Source organism: Phalacrocorax aristotelis, chromosome 6 (genome assembly GCF_949628215.1).
Source record: "Phalacrocorax aristotelis chromosome 6, bGulAri2.1, whole genome shotgun sequence".
In the NCBI taxonomy this organism is placed as follows: Eukaryota; Metazoa; Chordata; class Aves; order Suliformes; family Phalacrocoracidae; genus Phalacrocorax; species Phalacrocorax aristotelis.
Genome location: NC_134281.1, coordinates 38943377 through 38963987, shown reverse-complemented (window position 1 = coordinate 38963987; position 20611 = coordinate 38943377). Strand labels below are relative to the sequence as shown.

Sequence of the window (20611 nt, the reverse complement as noted above, 5' to 3'; positions counted from 1 at the left end):
CAGAGATAACTTACTTTTGTTGAAAGTTGCTCCAAGCCATTTGGTGCAGTGGTGGGACAAAATCGTCTGCCTCTGCGCATCCCATTTCTGACTGCACTTACGCTCTTCTCTCCTTTTTGCAGCGGGGGAGGTGGCACTGGCATCACATAATTGTGAATGACGGGGAGTTGATATGGGGATATACCGGTTACATATTCCATTGAACTCATAAGTCTTAATCCACTCCTCTCCCCCTGCATAAACATTTTAACCAGGTTAAATAGGTTACACAAAAATAGCTACCGAGCATCTTGAACTAACCGTGGTTTGACTGGTCTTTACATTAAGTAACACGCATACATCTAGAACGATTCCTTAACGTGGTGTTTGCAATTTTGTTCATGAAATATTTCTGTGCTAAAACCCTTTCTTTTGATTTGCAAAGCAACAGGCAGACTGTTTGAAAATGTCACCCTCATAGACATATACAACACTGTAAACCGTATCTATGTGTAACCATGCAGAGTTCTGATCACAAGCAGACAGAATACTGCACAACCCCACAGCACTGCTGCATCCTCTCAGCTGGCAAGCAAATTCCAGAGCAGCCAGCATCTCCCAACAGTAACATCACTTGGCATCAATTATACCAGATGTGGTTCAAAACATTTCTTTCCCATTTGGAGTGGAGGTTTAGTCCTCCTTCAGGATGAAAAGCAAACAGAACTGGGACCCTGAAAAGCAAGACGTCTCTAGACAATAAATTCTGCAAACATTGCATGCTCTGGATCTGATTTAGCTGTTTTGTCAGTAGTGAGCATTAAAGAAACCATTTAAATCACTTGTAATTTGAGTAGACGTAGGTATTGCCAGCAAATTCTTGGAGAAAGGATCACGACCATCGCAATACAGAGCAAATGCATAGCAGAAGGGAGCTAATCATACAGTGTGTGCCAGTCAGGGGTAGCAGGTCACAGTCCTATTCCAAAATCCTCCAGTTCCATGGAACTCCTAACACAAAGCTAATTACATAAGGTTTTTCTAGAACAGAAGACAAGTCCAAATCTCACCTGAAAGTAACTGAGTACATATCAAGATCATGTTTGGCTACTCCAAAAACTCTCATTCTGTGAACCCACTAGAGTGACTTAGTAGGAGGAATGGTAAAAAAAAGAAAATAGTTTTTTGCTACTTTGCACCTGTAGATGAAGATGAAAATTTGTAAGACTGAAAATTTTCTGAGTTACTGACGTTAATCAAGTGGCTGTCTCTCTACAAAAAAAGAAAAACTATGTAGAGGCAGAAAATTTTGCATGCAGAGAGATTTTATACTATGAAAGAGAAGTCGCCACATTTTTCCTGGCTGTGATCAACAACTGGGCATTAGAGCAGTAAGAAAATGTCTTGAAAATTAAGGGAAGGGTAAAATGGAGCGCTTATATAAAAGCTGATAACCATTTGGTAGGCATGTTGCCTGCAGTATACAGTTCTGGGAACTAGAGTACTAAAGCAGTATTATAAAGCTGTCCATAGAATTACATTATTTTCAGAATTAAATACAGCCTTACCCCACTGGCAAACTGCTGATCATTTTCAAGTGTGTGGCACCTTTGTTTAGAGCTTGAAGTCTTTGGTACAGACCCTACTGCAGTACAGCTGCGAAGCGGTTGGAGGCGAAGTGGTTGTTGCACATTTCCTGGAGCTGTATTTGGTCGCCAGGAAGTCTAGGAAAAGAAAAAGCAAACAGCTACAAAATCTCAATGTAGAGTTTCCAGTGCAGAGAAGCATCATAAAGAAAAAAAAAAAAAACAAGTAGCACTGATCAAGATATCTGGAAGTGAAGAATGATTCTCAGGTACCATCAAGAAACGAACTTTTATAGTCTGCTTCTGAAGAGCCAGACCCCGTTAGGCATCTCTAATTGAACATCCAAGAACTGGAGCATCCCAAATTACTCTTGGGCATAAATCTACATTCTGCTACTGTCTCTTCGCAGTGCAGCCCTGAAGGAAACATAATGAATTCATGGAATCTGTAGCAGTGTGCTGTGTTTTGGTGACTTCAGCACATGAATGCTGAAAGAATGCATGACAAAAGCATGCCTATTTTTGTTCAATACTCAGCATTTTTCTGACTTCTTTATTTAATCTTTTTTTTGTATACCCTCCAGAATACGAGGTTAAAATGTTAACATCTAAAAAAACTGTTTAACTGAGTTAACTCACCATCTTAGAAAAGTCAGGCTCCTTGGATCGGTGTTGATGAGAAGGATGTCCACCATTATAATCAACTACAGGTCCAGGTGCCCTCTGTATGGGATGGAGAGGAAAAGGTCATTCAGGACCGACTGAAAGTCTCTCTGCAATCTCACCAATTATCATTACTGAAATGGAGAACCAGTTAAAACTGGACATATATTTGACCTTAGACTTTAGTATCATTATATTTTAAGAGTATATTAACATTTCTTCTCTGCCTATTAACAGAGAGTAAGAGGCTTGTGAGCCAGCGCCCCAAAGCCTGGCTTTCTGGAAAGAACTTCAGTCTTACTGCACCCCTTCAACTCTGTTTTCTAAAAGAACTCCATTGCTTGCCTAACCTTGGGTGATAAGGCAGATAAAAAGAAAAGATTAAAGCACATTTATCACAAAGCAAAGCTATTTTTTTCTACGTTCTAATGTGCCATTCCTGCAAAATCAGCTTCCCAAGATTCCTCTTTAAAGATACAATACTGCAAACAGGAAATCAGCCTCAAGTGATGAAGGATGAGGCCCTTATCTGGAACAATCAGGGCAGTTAATGCTCTAGACTAAGCATAGGTGTCATAGGTATACATGCACGCTTTTAGTTGTGTGTGCTTACGTTATAGCATACGGAGTATTCAGTGAAACTCACCAGTTGTAAGTGACCGGCTGGTTCTGCAGCCACTAAAGGACGGAGCCCATAACGATTTCTTGGACCAAGTGGTGGATGTGGGGAGCGCATAGGACTAGCACCTTCCACTGATCTTCTGGTTTGTTCCACCTAAAAGAATATAAATTTATGTCTATGAGGTATTAAATACTCTTAACAGCAATATTTGAGCTTGTTTTCTGTCTGTCCTTCATTGAATAGCTATGACGACCATTGCACCTGATGGAACACCTGGTGAAGGAAGGAAAGGAAATCAAGGGGAGAGTGAGAGATGGATGAGACAAAAGACTTGTTCGCATCTCTGATTCATTTTCCTGCAGCCCCCTCCAGCTGCAGATTGCCCCAAATTCAACTCATCTGCCTGTTTCAGTTCATCTGTCTGTTTCTGTGTACCTCCCAATTCTTGGTTTGGTTGCAGGTCTCTTTCTGTTTTTTAAATTTGAGTGCATCTGCCGTTTCCTTGCTCTGACTGCTGCCCCTCCATACCTTTTCTTCTCAAAAACTCCACACGGGGGTGACTACCCTTCCAGAAATAGATAGCTATTTCTCATCCTCCCTTGCCCAGCCATCTGTCTTTCTCCTTTCCTTTCAGAGTAGCTACTCAGCTGAATTCACTGAATATATGAGGTGACAACTAAATTACACTGCTAATTCCAGCCAGGTTCCTGTGTCCTAGTGTGGCATCACAGCAAAGATACATATCACGTATCTCCAGGCATCTCCCTTACACTTCTCACTGAAGGAAGCAGTTTTGGTTTATGTCCCAAAATTATCCAAGTCCAGAATCCCTTGATAGAGTGCCTTAGTCACTGCTTCCACTGTGGCAACTTTCTACCAGCAGCAGTTCAGTCAGTAAAAATGCCTTTGCAATTCCCATAGTGATCAGTGGTTTTCATTAAAATCTCCTCCCTTCTTTACCTGGTGAATTGCTCATAAATGTATTATTTAAAATTAAAAAGATTTGACACTGTTCTTCAACTGCTCAAAGAAGCAGCTAGCTTCTCAATACATTCTTCCCAACATATGCCGGCTCCTAACACAGAAAAAAGATGTTGAGTAAATTTCAGCCAAAATGAGAACAACTTTTCCCATATGAGTCCCAGTGACTTCAGGGGAGAAGAACCATTGACTTCTGTGGGATTTCCATGACTCAAACAACTACTGGATCAAGCTCTACCTACACAACACCAAAGTGAAGACTTCTGAAACCTCTTTTCATTACTTACATGCTGGTTCTCCTAAACATCATGCGGAGAGGCAAACGACTGAAAATGTGAGCTCAGTGCTCAGCAGCAGTCAAAGCAGACAGTGTCTAGAATTACGAAGAGAACTGCAACGCATATCTTAAATTATTCATCTGGTTCCCCATTTCAAAACAGAAATAGTAGAACTAGAAAAGGTTAAAAAATTGGCAACAGTAATGAGAAGCCTGGAATGTCTCATTTGTGAAAGATTCAATAGCCTGAGGGTCTTCAGCCTGGAAACTGAGAAGCTGTATGGAAAAGATGTGTAAAACCACAAATGCCTTGGAAAAGAGGGACACTAACTTTTTCCATAACAAGAACAATGGAGCACCAAACAGAATTATCAGACAGCAGATATATTAATTATTGTGCAGATGCAAGGAAGTACCATTTCATACAACTCAAAATTAAATTCCACATCCAAGAACACTGCAGAACCAAAATAATAAGTAGATTCAAAAGGAATCATGTGCATGAATGGAAGTTCCTGACTGCTGGATAGAGGAAGGAGATGTAATCTGGAGCAGGATCCTCCTCTACTTGCCTGTTTCTTGTACTTTTTTCATAAACATCAGAGACAGGATGCTTGGCTCAATAAATCTCTGGCTTGACTCATGGCTGTTATTTAACACAGGGCAAAACTGCCACGTCCAATCAGTACTCAGCAGCACTCAAGCCTTACCTTGATTTTCTGCACACTCTCCTTCCTCACAGAATTTTCAAGTTTCCTTTTTACTTCCAGCTGATGATGACGCTATCAATGTAAGAGAAAAATAAATCTCATTAATGGACATTATGAGATGTCAGTGAATGTAAGAACACTTGCTTCTGTTCTGCTTACCACTTGCCTGCTCCCTGGTCATTACCCTCATTGAGCCTTACTATGAAACTACTATTGATTCAATCCATTTTCATTACACCTGTGTGTATTAGCATTGGCAAGGGAACAACTGAGCATTTGTGAAGTTGTACAGACCAACTCCATTCTTGATATGTAATAGAATGTGCCCAAATTTTGTACTCAGGTAAGATACATAAGCATGTTCAAACTATTGTGTTTTGATTAGCATTTTTTTAAGCAAACTAGCCCTGTGAATATCATCCCATAATCTGATGACTGCCAAAGTGCAGTAAGTGAGCCAGGACAGCATATGTTCTAACGACAGCATGGTTTAACAACTAAAGGCCAGTGGAGGTTTCATGTGGAGGGCATCAAGCACAAAGATTGTCCTTTTTTCCAGCAGGAGACAGCCTTCCAGGGGAGCATGAGGGCACAGCTACGGAAAACAGTCCAGTACAAGTTAACAGCCACTGGCTGTCAGTAGGGTGGTATCTGAAAAGGCTTACACATCACTAATAAATGCATACCTCCATGTCAAGGACCTTATGAAATATGGCCTGAGCCAGGCACTCCTGTACATATCTTTGGTGATCCCTCCTCATAGCATTTAGCCGGTACTCCTTCTCAGGTATTATTCTTCCACTCCTTGATATCTGCCATAAACAAATATAATGTAACTAAAAAGGTGAAGACAGGATAAAGTATGTTTTTAAACAGAGTGCAATTTCCCAGAAAGACTACTTTCTCTTCCTGGTTAGCTACCACCTCTGCTTCTGCCATGGTGCTGGAACTCACCTTCCCAGCACAGAATTGTAGTTTCTTTGACCCCATCAGCCAAATGAAGAGAGCAGGAGAGCAGCAGTCACATTTTCCAACAGTTGAGGGCCCAGCCTAACTCTTCATGGGCCATTGCCCAAGTCAGTGGAGGGGAATTAAATACTTGCCTCCCTACTGTGTAAGTGTTGCATCTGCCTGTGCTAAACAGAGTCACACCTAGGAATGCATAAGTATTTTTAAAAATATTCAGCACGTTCACCTTTACCAAATCCTTCAGTTTTCCATTAAACACTTTTGAAAAATAACAGTGAAGCTATTTAAACAGCTAGTAGATTCAAAGATTCTTAGATTTCACAGTTTAAAAAACCTAAGAGAATCAATATGCTTCTGATATTTGCAAACTGGAAGATTTTAAAGAGGCAAACTCCAGTGAGAAAAAAGAAATATGGAGCAAAAACATAAAAACATTCTGAAATTATCAAAACCTCTCCATGAAATATCTGCTTCTGCCTGGATGAGAAATACATGCAGATTGACAAACATTCTCACATCACTGTAATTGTGCAGTAATACAGTGCCATATGTAACAACTTACTGAAACTGCATTACTGAGGAGAAGCTCAGGGCTAAGCCAAGGCTCTCCAATATTTACATACATTATCAATCCATGTCAGCCACTGTTCCCAGTTTCACGCAGATAAGCATTATGACTGTTGCACTATAGAAGGTGCAGTGGAAGCTTGATATTCTATGGAGTGTGGCCTCCATATTGACTGTTAGCACATCACTTCTAGTGTGGAATCATCATCCACCAGCAGCCCCCATGCTGGCATCTTCATAGCCCCAGGTGGCCCCTGGACCTTGATGTCCTGAAACATGCTCGACGCCAGCTATACCATTTCCTCAGCTGTCACTAGCGTCTTCAAAACCACTTAGCACATGGAGCTAAGGTCCAAGCTCAGTTTTACTTGTCTTTCTGTCATTCTGATTTCAGTACCACAGCCTTACGCACCACAGCCCTGTGTCCTTGAGATATCTAGCTGACCAACGGCAGATAATAATGCAGTGGGAAATTCTTGAATTAAACAAACCCGCCCTCAGTCTCAGTGTGATCGTGTGGCTTTGATCTGGCTCAGCATAATTTCATGTTTGGCTAGCTGGTCGAATTCTTACCAATGACAACACATACCTCTAACAAATAACCAACAGAACCATCAGTGGTTTGACTTGTGCAATATTAAAAAAAAAACAAAGAATGTTTTTCTTTTTTCTCAGAAAAGGAAACTTTTCAATCTTACCAGTCCTGATCTCTGAAGATGTCGTCTTATTCTGGTATTGCTGAAATATCCAACCAGGTGTTTGTCTGTAAGGCTATTGTAGGTTGCAAGAAATCTGAAATAAAATCAGTACAAATGCATATAATCCCCTTGAAAGCCAAATTATTACAGCTTAAGTTATAAAGACTCACCCAATAGTTTGCTGCACAAAATGCTGTCTTAATGAATCACACCCAGCATTTTATCAGATAAATGCCCATTAAATTATGTAAAAGCAAGATCTTATTGCCTCTGGAAGATTCATATCAGAAACAAGTGACTTTGGCATATGATAGAGCAGCTCAGCATCGAACAGTGTACCGCTGCCGAGGCACAGGGTCCAACAGAGCCCAGTCCTGAAAGTCTCCTCCAAGACCAACCCCCGCAACTGCCTCCTCAGATAATAAACTGACCTTCAGCAGGTCGGTATCATGCCATACAACATTTGGAGCTGGATTCCCTCGCCACCCTGCCATGAGCCCCATTGGAAGTGCATGATGATACGGTACATCACTGGGGAGAGAGACATCCCAGAACTCCTGCACCACTGTGTGCCTGCCACTGCCCCACCATGCACCCCGTGCTCCCCTTCCTTCTGCCGCCTCCTAACTGGTGATACATACGGCAGTAACGGAGTTTCTGTCAGCTTTTGCAAAGACCTGTAAGAATAACTTGGGTTGGGAGTGACCTCCAGAGGCCACCTAGTCCAACCTCCGTCTCCAGGCATATCACTTATCGGACTTTATCTATACAAAGGAATTTTCCTGTGGTCTTCATTGCCAGCTCTCAGCCATTATCATCTGGTATCTAACCAAAAAAATTGCCTTCTTCAGTCTACTTAGGTTAGCAGAAACTGCTAGCACCAAAACATATTTTTAAGACAGGATACTGTTTCCATAGTATTTTCACTAGCTTGGAAGTTAGCATACACGTTATTAACCTGGGTGCAAATCTTTGCTCTTATGAAGACTACTTATTTGTCTTTTCAGCCAAAGCTTCCTTTGGTATCCACATTTTCAAGCTTTTTTTTTTTTATGGCAATTTCCTCTTCTTTACTGTTCCCACCATCAGAGGGACTGCATATCAAATCCATTGCTTGGAACACCTACACAGAAAACTGAGCAGCTTCAATTTCAGGTGTCAAAAAAATATGCTTAAGTCTTCCCTCCTGTTTTGAAACATTTGGGATTCAGCTATGTGTCTGTTAAAATGTTGCCTGGCCAACCACTAATTTCTTCATGAACAAAAAAGTCTGTTTCAAGAAATTTCTCCATTTGGCTTGGCCTTTATACAAACAGAACTCACAAACCACTCAGGAAAACTAATCCATGACAGCAAGATTAGGACCTGTCCTGTCTATTTCAGGGACCATTTATTCCAACACTCTAGAATATTATTTACATAAACAGCCAAGAATGCTTATCCCACAAACACATTCATAAATTCAATTGCACAAAACTTGTACAAGATTCATAACTTTTGTGGTATTTACAGGCTAGAAAGCATATGCTACTGCAGTATGGTTTTGCTGGCTGACACCATATGGCAGCAGTTTGCCTGAACTGCAACTTGCATTGATGAGAATACTTCTTTTTTTCCCCACTCTAAATACAACTACTACATTTTACCAAACATCATCAGATCTACTCTACGTGACCAATTTGCTCAAGCTAAACAAAAAACAGACGAACTCTGCAGGAAACCAAAGAGTTTTCACAAAAGGCCAGCAAGCACACTCATCTGTCTGCATGAATCCTGACATACTCTTGCTCTGGCACTCAGCAAGCTGCCACCTTTTCACCACCTCGGTCTTTCTGTGGAGAGTATGCTTTGTGCTGGAAGGACAGGAACGAGTCATCATCCAAACTAGGGCATCAGAAGACAGATGAGTGGTGAGACACAGTGCCTCTCTCTCGCGAACCCAGCCCCTCCTGGGTTAGCAAGCACAGACACTGGACAACTCACTGCTCCGTTCAGTACCAGCTGTGTAGTCAAAGCTAAAGACCCAGATGCCTTTCACCACACTGCGCTCTCAAGAGACCAACCAGCTGGTACTGGGATGGCTCTCTAGACTGCTGCTCAGTCTAAAAGACTCCATATAACATAATATGTTCAGCCTGACCTTTGGCCTTTCTAGGCAGGATATGCTTCAATTACACAAGAGATTGATGTCTTTTGTTTCCTTTGGCTTTAAATTTAAATGCCACTGTACCTCTATTACACACCTTTCAATGGGATAATTGAAGAGAAATTTCTATTGCTAGGCTGAGCTACCACCACAAAAGTATACTCAAGGAAAGAAAGAAATAACAGTTAAAAAAAAAAAAAGAAATCCAAAACACCCAAAGAGATCATGGATTTACAGAAATTTCATCTGGGGTTTCACAATAATCTCACAGGTAGCCTACCAACAATAAATTAAACTTTAAACAAACAATTTAGCTTACCCTGTTATGCATGTTGATTAAACACTGGTACTATAGCAACTGTTCCACATTACTTTTTAAATCCACTGTTTGCATTTGAATTTGAAACCACCAGATTACATCAGTTGTGCTAAGTATTGACTTATGGCATCACCTGGCAATTGCATACGGAGGCAGAGGAGAAACTCAATCCAATTCCTTTTCATTTGCTTCCTTCCATCTAATATTTCATGGACCATATAACTAGTTAAAATGCAACTCCCATCCGAGCACAGTGATGCAGCAACTTCAGCTTCAAAGAATTCTCTGTACATGTATTTTCTCATTTAGATTACTAACAGGCTGGTCCTCAGAAATGCTGAATTAAATTCAAAGTTCAAAAGAGTATTGGAGGAAATAAGGAAGTGTTTTGGGCCTGAACCAAAACGCATTAAACCATTGAGAAGAATGCAAGTGGATCCACTGGGCTTTGGCAGAGCCACACTGCCAAGAGAAGCCTGAGCTCTCTGCCCAGGTGAATGCCTCTGTTGTTAAGAGAACCAGCACAGACAGACCCACACAAAATACCCCAGGCACTGACTCAAACGCAGATGTAAATCACATGCAGTAAGCTGGGGCTGGCCCTGCAAGCCTGTGCTCACCTGGAACTTGTGTCATTTTCTTCTGCTGATTTCAGCTGACCGGTTCACCCTCCTCCATTGACTTTAGGCAAGTTTAGTTGGGAGTGGGCCATATTGGCACTATGCTTGGGCTTGGCCCAAATCCCTCCGGAGTATCCCATTGCCACCAAAGGATCAGACCCATTCAGTACTACAGTGGATGGGGTACAGCCATACTTTCCAGTTTAAGGGCAGCCAGGGTGAGACCTTATCCGCTGAATGGAATCTGTATTGTGCACTCAAAACCACACAACTTATTGTCAAGCCTAAGCTTCACTTGAGACTTGTGCTCCCTCGTGCCAAGAGATGACTATGGCACAGATGTGTGCAGTGTTGGGAAAAGGGCACCAGCAGCACCCTCTCATGTTCCCCCCATCCAGCAGCCCAAACGCTATTTCCTTTCAATCTTTGCTGATTCGCAGATCATGCCTGGAGATAAAATTCAGAACACTGCTTACAAATGGCAAGAGTGAAACAGACAGGAAGATGATTCCAAAAGATGCAGTCACAGAACTGTTGCAACACAGACTTGGGTTCATTGTTCGCTTCACAGAATAATGCAACCTCTAAGTTCTGGGGCATTTCCCCAGTAGCATGTTTTCTGAGAAACATCATGAATCACCTAATTTGAGGACTGTCAGAAACAAGCTCTTCAGCAAAGCAGACCATTGGTCTCATTCATTCCTCTGCTCCTGCACACATTATCAACAAAAGGATAATACAAGTTCATGTCTGAGAAGTTTTCTTCCAGAGGTCTAAATATTTAAGAGCTACATACAAATGTCACCTCTAAGTCCCCTACAACAGATAGAAGTGCAGAACTGAAAAAAATACGTGTTAGAAAAACATACCGCAAAGGAAAAGCATCAGTCTTAAAACAGTAATATACAAAGTGTTTGTTACAGTCATATCACAGTAAGTCCAAAAAGTCCATTTTTCTGGATATTTCTGGGTGTCCTTTTTCTCTGCCTGTTTATTCTTCTTTCTACAAATTCTACCTTCTTATTAGAATTGCAGACAATTTTCCTGGCACAGAAGCTAGACAGACTGATCTGTACTTTCTGGGATTAGTTTTGAAGCTCTAATCAAAAGTAATATCACATTTTTTCTTTGGTATCTCAGCCAGTGGCTACATATCACTGTTAGTACAGTAATTCCATACTCAAGGTTATTTAGAATGCTTGGATGTAGAGTTTTTTCCTGTTGTGGTTTTTTTAAAAATTAATTCACTCAAAATCCTCCTTCACTTGCATCTAATTTTGAGCCAAGCTCCCCAGATTGATGCCCAATCAAGGCTGATTCAAGTGAAGCAACCTCCTCAAGTTCTTGAACAGTGATGATCCAGACATAGGACTTTACTACAGACTCAATGGGAAACAGCAGCATCCTATTTTAACAACAACTTTTCAATGGACATCTGCTTTTTTTAATAAGTGGTTTTTATCTTGCTTACTATCAGAGACAAGAATACACTTTACATTATACGAGAAATTACATTTTTCAAATTTCTAAAAGCAAAAAGTTGACTGTCAAAAATCTCTCTGCTTTTCACCTGACTAGAATTATAAAGTGAGGGACCATATACAATACAAAAAAGGAAAATTCCCCAATTTACCGTTTAATAACTAGCCAGTTCTACTGAAACAGAGCAAACTTCTGGAGCTCAGCTAACGTGGATCTGCCAAGGCAGGGAAGAGGTGCCCAGGAGCTCTCCCATCACCTGAAGCCAGCCATAATTCTCATCCGTTAAGTCATCTGAACACAAAGAGTTTCTGGACCACCAGAAGGGTAAGAAACAAAGCCACGTAACTTCCTTCCCCAGGACACACCATCTGTCAAAGACCATCACGTGTGGAGTACATGATCTCTATGGATCCCCTGGAGAAACTCCACACCTGAAAGAAGCACCCTGACTCATGGACCAGCCATGGGACCTGGGAGGCAGATGCATCCCATTCCCAGGTCTGGCTGTGCCTTGCCAGGGCAGCTTGGCCTTCTGTCACTGAGACAGATAGCAGTCCGGGTGCTTACCACCCACGCTTCAGTATCATTCACACTCCTGGGTTAACACCTTAACTGCCCATTCATAAAAAGCCAACTCTTCCTTTTTTCCCCATTAACAAAAGTAGTAAATTAATAAAGGCAAGTACAAATACCCAAATTAATGGGCAGAACGGAGCCACAGAAACCAAAAGAGCCATGATTTATTTTGCTTTAAAAAAATGTATTGAGGGCCAAAGCAAAACACGCATCGGTCCAAAACACCCAGGAAGAATTACATTTGCAGCTGCGGGGAGTCCAGCTGTACAGAAGACAGAGTAGACAAAACACACTAAAGCTGATGACTGGGATTTTAGTAAATTAAGGAACTGTCCACTTGGAACTCTGTATTCTGCAGGATTTTCATTGCATAGTCATTGCCACTATTTTTTAACAGTATCTGGTTTTTATCAGCTTGCAGTGCACAATGAACTGTATGCAGAGCCAGTGCCATGCATCACAATGATTTTTAAGACCGTTCTTACTCATTTGAAATTACGTCAGGACAAAGTCACAGTAGGTGTCCTAAAATAGTTTTGTAAAGCAAATCTTGAGGGTTAATAATTTACACTGCAATTAAATCAGTTACTGCTCACCAAAGAAATAATCTAAGAGAGCACCAAAGCTTTAGTTATTGATTGGTAGAGTCACAGGGAATTATAGCTCCCATGTTGTACATTACAGCCAGAGTTTAGTGCCGCTCCAGTCAAACAAACAGTCCTGCCCCTAATGGAGACTATTCCTCACTCTAACAAGCGACTGGATCTTGCACTGTTTCTGCTGGGGACATAAACAAGAAAGGCTTGTCTAGCTTTCAGACAGAACAAATCTAACCACAGGCCGTCAACCCCAAAGAGCACGTTCAACATCCCACAAGGCACGGGCACCTGCCCAGCATGTTCCCTTTGGCAGGAAAAGACTACTTTTAGGAGACTTTCCAGATACCCAGCCACTGTCTGCCATTCCTTCGCTAAGGAAACTCTTCAGCCACCATGAAGAATATCCCACTTCCAATAATAATGCTGTCAGTGTCTCCAGAGAGGTAAGTAGATGGTGGCAAAGAGGTTTTCTGCAGAACTGGAACTTGGCATTAAATCCTGAGGGTAAGGACTTTGTGAATCCTAGCTGGGAATGGCCTAACTGGCACACGTGGCCATAGGAATCCAAAGATGGTACAATTCCATCACCGAGAATGGGATTTTTCCATCTACCCACCAGTACAGGCATTCAGAAGATAACTGCTGCCCTTATGATGCTATTCATCATAAACACTTGTTTTGTTTGATGACTCCAAGCTTAAGCCAAGTGAATATGGCCAGTGACTACACTGTGCTTGGGTTCCTCTCTCTGAGAAAGAGGGCCATCTATTCAGGAGGTGATAAGCCAGGAAAACAAACTCCAGTCTCCACAAAAGGAGGCTCTTGCTTTGTCATGAGGCAGGGCTGTAACACCTGTGGACTGACTCTTCCAACTACAGGCCTCAGACCATGGCCCTCCTCCAACAACAGGAAGCGGCTGCTGTGCAGCTGGGTCACTGGCTGACCCTCGGCTGCACCACCTCTGGACTTCACCTCGAGACACAGCTCTGGCTTCTACGTTTACTAATTTCAACTACTACTGCTGTGCATGAGAAAACATGCTGGAACGCGACTGCTGAACGAAAACTCACTGAAGTCAGCAGATTACTTGAAATTTTGATCAGGCTTTGGATTCTAACAATAATTAATTGGTTTATTCCAAGCCCACAAAACCCTTAAGCACATGTAGTCTTACTCAGGTGGTAACCAAGGAAGGGAGAGGCCACGGTCTTTCCAAATCACACTGAATCTCCGCTTAAATATTTGTAGGACCCCTTTAGCCCTGCCATCTGACCTCAATGAGACCACCAGTCATCTTGCACCATGGATGCACAGGTCACACCCACCTGGGTTTTTGTTTCAAAAGCTCCATGATGTTCTATTTACTCTTCATCTAACCTGAACTATTTAACCGCCAAACTACTGAGGATTCTTTGCCCATATACTCCGTGAGAATTATTCTATTTTATGAATGCTTTGCCCCAGGTGATGATCACCAAGCTCAAAGGCATCCATAGATCTAACAGACAGAAATGAGCTTGCTCTGCCTGTAGCCCAAAGATAGCCATGATGCTCTGGAAGGCAGACAGTGGCTCACCCAACACTGCCTGAATGCAGTACAGGACCCTTACAAAGTTCAGCAAGGACAGATGAAAGTCCTGCACCCAGGAAGGAATAACCCCATGCAACAGCACAGGCTGGAGACAGCTGGGCTGGGGAGCAGCCCTGCTGAAAAGGACTGGCCGGTCCTGGGAGGCACAAGCTGAACGTGAGCCAGCTGTGTGCCCAAGCAGTGAGGACAGCCAGCAGCACCCTGAGATGAGAGGAGCAGTAGGAGGAAAGTGATTGTTCCCTTTCCTTGGCACTCGTTAGACCCTATATGCACTGCTGTGTCCATCCCATTCAAGGAAGTCATAGATGCACTGGAGCGAGGTCAGGGGAAGCCACTGGGATGGTGGAGCTGAAGCATGTGCCCCGGGAGGAGAGGCTGAAGGAGCCAGCACAGTCTGAGCATGGGCAGCTGGGGGTCCCACAGCAGCCTGCCAAGGCCTTCAAGGTGCAGAGAAGATGGCACCAGAGGAGGGACAACAGATACTTGTTGAAAGACTAGGGGCTAAGGTGGGTCTAATGAAAATGGTTTTCCTCATGAGGGGGGCCAGGCAGTGGAAGGAGCAACCAGGAGGGTGTGCTGTTCCTGCCCTCGGAGGTTTTCAGGATCAGTCTGCATAAAGTAACCTGGTCTGATCTCATAGCTCACCCTGTGAGCAGGCGACTGGACTAGAGACCTCTTGCGGTCTTTTCCAGAGTTAGTTATTTTGTGATCCAACCTCTCACTTAGCTGCTGTACTAGGCTAGCACTTTTTGATGGTTTCCAGAAGGGAAATGGGTTACATCCAGTCTGCGAGGAGCAGGGGCAAACCCCACTTGTGTTGGCCTCTCCCCATCCACTTCAGCAAGCTCTGTAGGTCACAGCTCTGTTAATTGTCAGTTTTCCATGTTAGATGCAGATTGGAGGTATTCCTTGAAATATCTGTGAAGTGAATGCAATCATCCATGGCATAATTGTTTCCCAAAACCTGAATTAATAAATGCCATCCAGAGTCCAAAAGTGCCTTACGTGGTAACTACAATGAAACAATTTTCCAAGAATAAGGTTTTAAGTACTTTGTTTGGAGTTCTATGTATTTCTTCATAAAAGAGATTTTTCATGTACAACACTTTTTCACAGGCTCTTAAATAATCAAATCACGCTACAGGTTCCAATCTTGAACACAACTAGACAGCCAAAAGACTCCTGTTCTGCTACTGACTGGTTGTATGACCATGAGCAAGTTTTGTCATTGTTTCTTTACTCAGAGCATCGCCCACTAAAACAGGATGTGTCCAGTTTTGGCATGGAGATCTGCAGAGGTCCTCAGTTCCTCAGTATTTGTAATTCACATCATCTTGGGGAAGTTTGGATACTCTGAAACTCACAACCTGTCGATCCGGAGTCGGACAACAACCAAGGGAAATGCCTGAAGTCGGTGGCCCCGTTCCCTGTGACTCCATCCACCCGTTCACAGATTAAGGAAATTACTTTGGCGGAGGACTCTGAGTTCCGGAGAGGACCTGGGTTAAAAAGCGCTCACCTCCGCACAGGCTGACAGCAACCTCCCAGGCGCCCAAGCTGCAAAGGCCAGAGCAGCCTGACTCCACACAAGCGGAATATCCAAAAGCACCGTTTTGCCCCCGCTGGAGTCCAAGAAGACACCTGCCTGTCTTTCAGGTTGTTTGAGGCACTTAATGCTCATGTCATCGTTCACACAGAATTCAAAAGGCAAATGCTGGTTACAAAGGAGCCACAGCCGCCAGCTGACGTGACTCCAGGCGGGCTGGGGGGCTGCCCGCGGTGCGGCACCCCCTGGCACTGCGGGGTGAGCCCCTCCGCGCCGCGGCCCAGCGCCCCCCACGCCGCCCCCGCCCCAGCCTGCCGGAGAGCTCGGGGGGCGGCGGCGGGGGCGACGCCGCGGGGAAGGGACCGGCCCCGGGAGCCCCGCGGGCCCCCGCCGCCCCCCGGCCCCGCGCCCGCCGCCCCACTCACCCCGGCTGCGGGCCGCTCATGGCGCCGGCGGGCCGGGCGGCCGCGCCGAGGGGCTGCCAAGGGGGACCCGGCGCTGCCCGCGGCCCCGGCACTGCCGGCCGCGTTCCCGGGCGTCGCTAGGACACGGCGGGGAGGCCGCGGGGCGGGCGGGGCTCCCCGCCGCCAATGGCCGGGTTCCGCGGCCGCCCGGGGGCGAGCCGGCCCCCGCCCGGCGCTCCCCGGCGCCCCGGCGGCACCGGCACCCCGAGCCGCTCCGCCACCGACCGGCGGCACCTGCCGTCAGCTGCCGCCGGGAGCGGAGGCGCACAGGCCCCCCGGCCGCAGGAGGACGCCGGCGGTGGCCGTCACCCTCGCCGCAGCTCTCCCGCGCCGGGCCCCGCTGCAGCCCCGCCGCCACACAGCTGCAGCCCGCGGGCTGGCACGGCCGAGCTCTGGGCCGGCAGAGGAGGCCGCAAGATATCTTTTGCCCTGCAGCAACTCCAAGCTTCCAGAGAAGGGGGAGGGAAGGGGAGGAAAAGGAAAAGGAAAGGATGGAGAAGGCATTTTGATACAACACAGACCCATGAACTTCCTTTGATACACCAACCCATGCACTTCACAATACAGAAGTAATAGGATGCACAATCGTTTCAAACATCCATCCCGATTTCAATTCCTTCAGTACAAATAGCAGCAAAGCTCCAAAGTGTGCATTTCAGTGATCTCCAGATTTACTCAAATAAAGGAGATACAATCACCCTCCCTCCTATTTTTCCCTTCTTCCTTCACTTGTGAGTTCAAGCTGAAGCACAAACACACAGATAATGCCTTCAGAGGCCACAGTACAACCGAACTGAGCATAGATCCTCAAGGTGTCTAAGAGCAGGGACAGCCTTCCCTCTCTCGTGCACTTGCTCCAAAACGTTACAGGGCTTTCACTGTCCTCAGGTCTTCTGTGGCACAATCTACCTGCACTAAATACTGAACTGTCTTTTGTAAAGGCAGCAACTATCAAGAACATCAATATCCTTTTGATTTTTAATCTTCCCAACCCTATAACTAAAGTCTCATTAATTTATGGTATCACACTATAGCACACAAAGTCAGGAACACACACAGGGGCCCCCATGATTACAATGGAGAGGGGATACTTTTAGTGCCTAGAAAGCATAGACAGCATTTATTTTTGGCACAACGAGATTAACAAATAGCAGCTGCTTTTCAGAGTAATTCCACTCTTTTCTGTTTCAGAAACATGTATAGCCACAGTCTCCAGGCTGTGGCATTTCTACACAGCTGCACACTTTGAACCCCCAACCTTGCCTGCGTATGCAAAGGCCAGCAGAAAAGTGAGAGCCTGTGCAACCTTTCCCACCACTCACAGCAGCACCAAGCAGACTACCACTGGCAACCACTGCTTCAGAAACCCCATCTGGTTAAATCAGGACAAGTTACTCAAAAATAAACAACCTGACAGAATTATTCTGCCTAATTCAATTGTCTGTGATCCTAATCCTCCTCCTCCATCCTTTTCTGCTCTGCCAAGGGGATGGCATGTCCTAAAAGGAGAGTTGAACCGAGGACTCTCTAGGTTGACAGATTCTCTGGATGGGTGGCTTGCACAGATCAGATACACCTGAAAGTTTAACCAGAAATGTGACCACGAACAGCTCTAAGAAATTCAGCTGCAGCAGCTGAGGAGGTTACCTAGCCAAGATGATTTTCCCTCCGCTGGACATTAGTGTCTCCCTAACAGAGAACACAGCCTGGAACACCCATGAACATCTCAACCATTCCCCCTTGCAGATCACAGTGAAGGTGGCTTTGCACTAATACACAAGGCTCAGACTACTGTAACTGAGTCATGGGCAAACCAATGCCCCCCGCCTTCAGCATGACAGTGGTGACAAGACCTTACACTGCTACAGCGACACCCTCCAGCCCGAGCCCAACCTTATTTCTGCAACAATACCAACAATACAACCCGGATCTCTCAAATACATATCCCCTGCCCGCTGCCTGAAAGCACCCACTTCCTGCCACTTCGTGTTCAGCGCTGCGTCATTATTTATATTGACACTACATTTTCCATATTTAAAAAAACACCTTCCATTTGTATGATACATCAAAAATGGACAAAATAATTAAATATTTTATTACATTTCTTCACAAAGCAGTCTAAGTTAGGCTGTCTTATTCTGCTAGGTTACCTTTGTAGGGAGAAGCCTGCAATGTAATAAAAATAGAACTACTCTGACACCTTCTGGTGAGAAACCCTGTAACAAATACTACCCTTGTTAACAGCAGCAATGCTGCACAGACAAGAAAACTGCTCTGAATTTCATCTCTAAGCATTAGCTACAATGCAGAGGCAGCACTAAGCAAGAAAGGAGTCACTGTAAATCATAAGCCTCCCATTCATATAACACCCTCTGACCAAAGGCCAGATTAAAAAGAATTAAATATTTTTAAACAGACAATGTATAAAGAAAATGCGCATTTTTATGTTCACATCATCTCCATAATCATATCCATCGTAACTGTTACTCTTAACCTGCTATTTAGTACTTCAGTATTAAGAGATGTTTTACTTTTTCTAACAGCGCTGTCAAGTGGAATCGCAGAATCCCTACATGCCATCACTGCCTCAGACTGCATTCTGCCTGAATGAATAGGAATAAGCAGCATCTTTTACCTGAATAATCAGCTAAAAAACTACCTACCCACATCACTTACACTAGGCTAATCACTCTTAAAACTTCAAATTCAGGGTTTTTATTGAACATATATAAAATTATACAGGTTCCTTTTCCGGGTTAAGTACAGGTGGCCTGTCTGCCTAGGTAACGACCAGTGATTAATGTCTTTAGCAGGATAGATGACACGTCATCATTCCGATCCCGCTATCGTCCCTACATACTGTTGCCCTCTTGCCTAAACTTTTCTCACCCTTGGCACTCTCCAGAGGGGTCTGGTTCCCACCTTAGATAGATAAGAAGAATCAGTTTACTTACAAGTCACTAAATAACATATTTACAATTCATTAATTCAATACCAAAATCTTACAACAGTTTGTGCTTGACTAACGAACACATGCCCAATGTCCACCAAAGAAAACAACTTCCAATTTGATAAATGACAAGTGACCTTTTCCTGCTGGGAACTGGAGAGTCTTTCAATAACTTGTAATTGCCTGATACCATCTTCCATCTGCTCCTAAAGGAAAACCCATAAATTTAGTAATATTAGCATCTGTCAGTTCTTGAATTTTATGTTTTAGGTGTTGATATTTCTTAATATTTTCTACCACTGCACCCACCAAAGATGTCGATTTACTCTCATACCTACCTGCAATATCAACTACCAAGGCCTGATCTCCTTTAACAAATATCAGGTCCGGCCTATATAATTAATTTTGTTAATCTTTCAGCAGCAGCTCTTGAAATACTACCCATTCCTCCTTTTTGGCCTCCTCTGCCAACAATTCACATAGGTGATTGTGCCTTTTGATCCTGGCCTCTTGTACCACTGCGCGGTATCCAGTAATATGCACACAAGTCTTGTTCTCCGCCTGACAATGTTGGCAGGCATTCGACTCTCTTGTCTGCCCCTTTCTAAAAATTCTCTTGTGGGGTGTAGACATTGGCTCTTAGCTGTAATGCCATGATGAGCTTTCTGTGGGGAATTGCCCTATAGAATTCTAACCAGTTGTTACTGATCTTATCCTTCCCAAAGTTGGAAATTCCATGGGCCTAGGAAACCAACTTGGTCCAATTCACATATTCCTGTTTTCACCAGTTACAGGGTCTCGGAAAGATGACTTTTGGAGCAGGTATCTCCCATTCCAAGGCTGGTTCCTCTCCGCCAGCAACCACTTGTGGGTTCCAAACAGAATTTTTTCCTTGACTCCTCTTGCTGCAATCCACAATCTTTCAAATTCTTTCTCAACATCCTCTGCAGAACAACTGCTCTTACCATTTTATCCAAAGACTGTGCAATTCTGTGTAGTCTTCAAGCCTGTACACCGGGAATTCAACCCGAGTGCCTGGTAATACCTAAACCTCCATCCCAGGAGCTGGAATACAGGATGGCAACACAAGTGCTTCCTGGAAGATGTAGCCATTCCTTGATGGCCACTCGAATTGCCAAGTCGAGGGTCTCTAGGTACACATCTGCTTGATCTGCCAGGCAGATCAATTGCAGAATAGCATATCCTTTCAACCTTCTGAAATGGCTTTAATACAGCCTTCCCAATCTGAAATGCAGCTCCCTACTC

The 20611-nt window shown here is 44.1% G+C and overlaps 1 protein-coding gene across 1 annotated transcript in view; it reads right to left on the bottom strand.

The window, feature by feature from the left end:
- ERICH3 (glutamate rich 3) overlaps positions 1 to 16495 on the bottom strand; it is a 47601-nt gene extending 31106 nt beyond the window's left edge. The window contains exons 1-8 of the mRNA XM_075097281.1: positions 16357 to 16495; positions 7053 to 7146; positions 5505 to 5630; positions 4819 to 4890; positions 2875 to 3003; positions 2205 to 2288; positions 1548 to 1703; positions 15 to 233 (exon numbers count right to left, since the gene is read on the bottom strand). Coding sequence (XP_074953382.1) covers positions 15 to 233; positions 1548 to 1703; positions 2205 to 2288; positions 2875 to 3003; positions 4819 to 4890; positions 5505 to 5630; positions 7053 to 7146; positions 16357 to 16376 — 900 coding nt within the window. The 5' untranslated portion in view covers positions 16377 to 16495. The remainder of the gene's footprint in view (positions 1 to 14; positions 234 to 1547; positions 1704 to 2204; positions 2289 to 2874; positions 3004 to 4818; positions 4891 to 5504; positions 5631 to 7052; positions 7147 to 16356) is intronic.
- Between the last annotated feature and the right edge of the window lie 4116 nt (positions 16496 to 20611).